The sequence below is a fragment of the Microtus oregoni genome, unplaced genomic scaffold, assembly GCF_018167655.1.
Source record: "Microtus oregoni isolate MIOR12 unplaced genomic scaffold, Mior012 000003F_ref0000135, whole genome shotgun sequence".
NCBI classification, from domain to species: Eukaryota; Metazoa; Chordata; class Mammalia; order Rodentia; family Cricetidae; genus Microtus; species Microtus oregoni.
Genome location: NW_024543062.1, coordinates 18485694 through 18491693, shown reverse-complemented (window position 1 = coordinate 18491693; position 6000 = coordinate 18485694). Strand labels below are relative to the sequence as shown.

Below are 6000 nucleotides of genomic sequence, written 5' to 3'. Positions count from 1 at the left end.
CCGCGACTGCTTTTCCACGCTGGCTGAAGCCTGGCCCACCTCATGGACGAATCCGATGACTTGCTCCAGTGCGGAATTCTTGGCCCGGGCTTAGCACACTGTAGACACCCCGGCACCCTAGGAGCGAGGCTCCCGGGTCTGCCCGGTGCTGGCAGACACTCTTGAGGGCCCTCTGACAGCACCTCATCCATCACGTGCCCTGTCTGCTCTCAGCCTCGCAATAAGTCCCTCGCAGATGCCTCCTTTGCGAGCCTTCCTGTAGTTGCCTTGCCTCTCGACCTCGGGGACGCCCAACGCTGCGCCTCCAACACACCCTGGGAACCCAGCCCGCACTCAACACGCCCTCTCAGTCCCTACTCTGGTCTCCACAGGCCTCCGCGGCCCTGCGCCCTCCCCTGGGAGTGAGTGGCAAGTCCTGTCGCTTAACCGCTGGGTGGCCGCTTGGTGTCTTGGCCCCCGGTGGGGGGAGGGGAAGGGCACCTCCCCACCTCCCTTTTCTTTATCCTTTTCCACCCCCGGACGTGTTCCTCCACCCTTCTCCTTTTATAACCCATTCCTCTTCTTCCTCCCTTCCCTTCCTCCTCCTCCTCCCCTCTCAACTCTATCCACTCCCTCTTCTTCTAACCCCGTTCCTCCTCCTCCCTCCTCCCTTCCCCTTCTCCCTCCTCCTCCTTTCCTGTCCTCCTCCCTTCTCTTCCCTCCTCCTCCCTCCTGCTCCCTCCTGGCTGCTCCCCTCCTCCTCCGCCCTCCTCCCTTCCCTCCTCCCTTCTCGGCTCGCTCACTCTCGCGCTGGCTAGAGGGGCGGCCGGCAGCTGGCGCTGGTCGAGGCGGCGGCGGGATGGGACGCGCGCTGGGGCGCAGGAGCCGCGGCGCCGGCGGGGGCCGCGCAACTCGGGCCAAGTGCAGGGCGGGCGCGCGCTGAGCCCGGGCGCCGTCTGCAGCCGGCGGCCGAGCGCGGAGCCGAGAGGTGCGGGAGGCGGCGGCGCAGGAGCGAGCGGAGCCCCGCGCTGGCTCCCGGGAGGACCATGCGGGCCCCGGCCGCGTCGCTCGGGCTGCTGCTGGCGCTGAGCGCGCTCCGCTGCGCAGGTAACGCGGCCGCGTCCCCTCCCCGACCCCGCGCGCAAAGTTGCTGCCTGGGTCCCAAGTCCCGGGCGGCCGCCGCCTCCTGCTCTTGGCGGGGCTGGGAAGCCCCGGGGCGGCCCAAGCCCCGCGCGCGCGTCCCCTATGCCTCCTCTCCAGTCCCAGCTGCCCTTCGCATCCTTTGGGGGCTCCGGGAGCCACAGGCGGGGCTCCCCGGATTCCCATCTTCACTCGGCGGGGCACCCGGGCTCAGGGGTCTGTGTGTGTGGGGAATGTCGTGGCCCAGCATCCGTGAACCTTTGTCCTGTTGCCTGGACACCTGCGGGGCCTGGAGGTCGTCTTGGCCGGCGTTGTCTGGCTTGGCCGTAGTCCCTCCCGCGCCCGGCAACCCTCCTGTCTCCAGCCTCCCAAAGCCACCCACTTCCCCAAGTGTCTCCCGAAGGCAACCTGGTAACCCCACTGTTCGTCCCCTGGAAGCTCAGGTCGCTCTAGAGCCCTGGCCTGTGGACTGGCAGGACCCGGGAGCGTGGTCCAGTAGCCCCGGGTCGGGTCGCGCTGGCATCTGGTGATGTCTAACGTATCGGTGTTCAAAGCCCTTGCCCCGGTATCGAGGATTCGCGCAGCTGTCGCCTAAAGCCCGCGAATGGGGAAGTCAGAATAGTCAGGTATTTGCTGTTTGCAGGCTGGGCTGGAGTTGACTCAGCTCGGCCACCTCGGTGTTGTTACGTGTTGGTTGTAGAGGAAGCTTATCCTAAAATGACAGTACCCCCTCCCCCACCCCAGGCAAGTGGAGACAATCCCAAAGGCTGGGAAGAAGCGACAGTCACGAGCCATGTTCATGTGCGTGCGAGGGCTGTGTTCTCCAGACCTTTAAAACACACGTTTTGAGAGCAGGTAGCTCAAGACTGAGAGCATCCCTTCCCGTTCCTTAAACCAACCAACCGCACAGATACCCAGAATGCAGAAGGAAAAAAAAAAACGCAACCTCAACTTTGCGGCTCTGATTGCCTGGGTGAGGTCGCACTTAGGAGCAAGCTTGGATGCCGACTTTTTTTTTTTTTTTAAATAAGGATGACTGTGCATGGGAAAAAAGTAAATATTGCCTTCCTCCCCGATGCCCTCAAGTGACCCCAACTATTTACTAAGACTTTCCGCTTGGAGAGATAGTGGCTGGTCCTGAGCTTTGGCTGGGCCCCGGAGGATGGCACTAGTCTTAAAGTGGAGGGTTCTTTCCTGGCGTGGTTAATGAGCTGCCGCGAGCTGTTTGGCTCTTGGCACTGATCTGCGGCCTGGAGTGGGCTACTGACGGGGTCCGGGCCGCTTCCTCAGAGCGGAAGCCCTGAGTCGCGTTTGCCAAAGTGCACAGTCCCTCGGACTTGAAAATTGCAGTGTTGTGTCTATTTTCTCTCTCCATGGGGGTCAGCGTTCGCCCGGCTGTGTTCAAGAGCGGATCTGGGCAGCCTTGGAGGAGGAAGCTGCCTGTCTCTTGTCTTGTGCCAGAATGAGTCCCCTCACCCTGTCCAGCCCCACCCAGCCACAGAAGAGCCTGTGCATGACTCTGGGCAGCTTGTGGTGGGAGGGAGGATGTGCCACCCCTGGGAACCCATTCCTGGCCCTCCGATAACACTGTCAGTACAGCCAGCAAGGCAGAGTTTTCCATGCTTGGGGTCCTTGGTCGCCCATGCCTTCCACCGGTTCCCACCAGGGACATAAAGAGAACACAATTTGCTAAGTCTATATTTAGCTCCAAAGCAAGGGTGATGTTCCTGAAAGAGCTGCCTACACTTGGTTGATTGGGAGTTAACCAGCTTCGTCTAGAGCTGGCTGCATTTTCTAGATCGTTTCTGGACCAACCTTGGACTGGCTGGGGTCCTGGGAGAGGGGTTTGAGAGAGTTCACCTGTGAGGGGGTTCTCCCATCGCACACGCGCGCGCGCGCGTTGTTGCCTGTGCCCCCTTCCTGCGTGGGCAGCTACCCCGGAGAAGGAGAGTGGTAGGCGGACTTCTTGGAGCCTCGTGAGGGCTGAAGCATACGGAATTGTACTTGGTTGGAGTCAGCACAAATCCTCCGGCTTAGCGACCAGGGGGTCCCATCATTCAAACCATGTTTGTGCATACTGTGGCTTTGGAAGTTAGTGATGCATTTACAGACCACGTCCCCTGGGGGAAATTGACAAGCCTTGTTATGTTGACCCTGGGTGCTTTTTTTCGAGAGGGGGGCTTGTCTGTGGAATGGGGTGGGTGGGGTGCACCCCAGCCCCCTCAGAGAGCCTTGCTAGTGACAAGTTTGCCATTGTAGGGTCGGCGCTGTTGGCTTGCAAGTCACAGGGCTCAGCCCTGCCTAGTCCCCGTGCAGTGTGGCAAGTGGTCTATTTGTTTCTCATTACACCAGGTCTTGGGAAGAGGTGGCCCTGTGGTGTGGGGAAGGGGATGGGGTGGGGGGAAATGCTAATTCTGAGGCAGCCTCCAGTGATTTAATGGCATTGGGGACCTTCTCAGAGTAAATCATCTGGTGCCCCTCCTCCCGCCAGTGGCAGGAACCGGGAGGCGTGGGGCTTCCTCAGGAGCTCCGCTTGGGTGACTGGAGCCAACAAAGAGTGCAGCGGTTGCCATGATTCGTAGGACAAAAAGAAGCCCCTTATTTGCTGGCTCGGAGTCTGGGAGGGTGGTATCGGCCAGTAAAGCCCTTAAGGGTTTCCTTCTCAGAGAGCCCCGAGTTCCGGGTAGCCCTTTCTCTCCTGGGTCTCAGTTGAGAGGGATGGAGAGAGTCCATTTTCCTGCAGGCTGTAGCTCTCGGCCCCTGGGACCTGAGAGGGGGAGGAGGGGCTTAGGTACCACCCGCAGCTCTCGCAGAGGAAGTGATCCAGAGCAGGAAGGGGCCTCTGAACACAGCCCTGCCGCAAGGTAGGAGGCTGGGGCCAGGCGGTGTGAACTTCATTTAGACTGGTACTCTGTCCCCTGGCTAAAGCTCTGCCTTCTCAACTCATTGCCCTGGACCTTCTAACCTCACACCTCGCACTTGGCTGTGAAGGCGTTTTCCACATAAGGAGCCCCAGGCTATGACAACAACAGCCCTTTGATAACCTGAAAGTAGCCCAAAGTAGCCACCTGAAAGACAGGGACAGGAGTCAGAAGAGTGCAGGTGCTGATGGGAGTCAGGCTCTGTGTCGCAGGTTCTATGAGCCTTTTCTGCTAGGAGCATCAGAGAGCCTGCTCCTCTGCAGGTGGGTGAGGGCTTCTGTTTACATTTATGGGTGAAGATATTTACAGGGGAGACTAAGCAAACTAACTTCCATCTGTATGCCTTGGCATGTGCACTCTCCCAAACAATACTTTAAAAAAATAAAGGGCAAATATTGGCAGGCCCATGCATGCACACCTGCCTCCTGATCCTTTGTGGTTTCTTGTTCTTTGCCCCCTCCCCTGTGTGTGTGTGTGTGTGTGTGTGTGTGTGTGTGGAGGTCAGAGGTCAACATCAGGGGATGTGCGCTGTGATGCTCTACCTTGCTTTTTGAGACAGTCTCTTACTGAATCTGGAGTTCACCAACTAGTCTAGGCTGTCTGGCTAGAGAGCCGAAGGGATCCTCCTGTCCTTGAGGGGCTGGGGTTACAGAATGCGCTGCTGCACCTGGCTTTTAGATGGGTGTCGGGGATTGAACTCAGGTCCTCATGCTTGCCTGTAAGCACTTTACTGACAGCCACCTCCACAGCCTCTGGTTCTTCCTCTTGAAGGTGTCCTAGAATTGGTAGTGACATAGTCTGGCTCTGCCTGTGGTCTATCCCAAGCCCTTTCTAGCTGCAGCTTCACTGACTTGCAACAATTACAACAATCATCTTGGGGTAGGCACTTGTGCATCACGTTTTGCAGAGGAGGAAACTGAGCCTGGGGAGGTGGCATGTTGGGCGACCACCAGAATCGTGCATAGCAGCATTGGCATCTCAGGGATTTCTCTTAGCTACCGTGCTCTCTGTATGAATGTTGACCTCAGGAGAACGTGTTTGTTTTTAATTGATGATGATGATGGATGTGTGTAGGACCTCAGTTACCACGGGGCATATGTGAAAGGCAGAGCATAGCCTGCGAGAGTTGGTTCTCTCCTTCCACCTTCATGTGGGAATTGAACTCAGACCGCCAAGCTTGTGCGGCAAGTGCCTTTTTACCCACTGAGCCCTCTTACTGGTCCTGAGTTTTGGGGCTTTGGTGTGGACCCAGGAACATAGGGTTGTGTCTCTTCCTGAGGGGAATGTTGTGCCTCTCATGAGGTATTCTGTTTGGGAGAAATTAGTCTTCTCAAGTCTGCTCAGTGGAAGCTTCTGCGTTGGTTGCAGAGATACCTGGTATTGGGGAAGATAGAGCAGGTGAGAAAGGCCCACTTATGTAGGTGCTGGCCACCTTTGGGGACATCTGGCATGGCAGTCTCATTTTTTTTTTTTTTGGCTTGCATGGAGAAGAAAGCCACACAGTAAGTGAAATAAGTCAGATTCAGAGAGACAGATATCACATTTCTCTCATTTATAGATCCTTGATTTTATAGAGGCACAAAAAGTCATACATGCACGTGGGGAGTGAACATAGAAGAGGGTCTGTGGGATGAATGGCAATTACGGGAGGGGAGGGACGGAAAGGGAGGCATGTGAATGTGGTCAAAGGGCAGATGTACTTATCTGAAAATGCCTATGTAAGCCATTGCTATTTTCAATGAACATATGCCACCTAAGGAAAAAAAATGAAATTTAAAACACAAAGTTGGTGATGGGCATGGTCATGCATATCTTTAAATCCAGCATTCAGAAGGCTGAGACAGGTTGAACTCCATGAGTTCAAGGTTAGTGTGGTCTACATAGTGAGTTCCAGGCCAGTTGGGGTATAGAGTGAGACCCCGCCTCCTACAACAAAATTGAGAGCCTGGACAGAAAGCTG

General features: G+C 56.8%; 1 protein-coding gene across 1 annotated transcript in view; it reads left to right on the top strand.

Annotated features, from left to right (window-relative positions):
- Window positions 1-773: 773 nt before the first annotated feature.
- Window positions 774-6000, top strand: part of Tmem132b (transmembrane protein 132B) — a 280822-nt gene continuing 275595 nt past the window's right edge. The window contains exon 1 of the mRNA XM_041648242.1: window positions 774-1086. Within this exon, the coding sequence (XP_041504176.1) occupies window positions 1026-1086 (61 nt within the window). The 5' untranslated portion in view covers window positions 774-1025. The remainder of the gene's footprint in view (window positions 1087-6000) is intronic.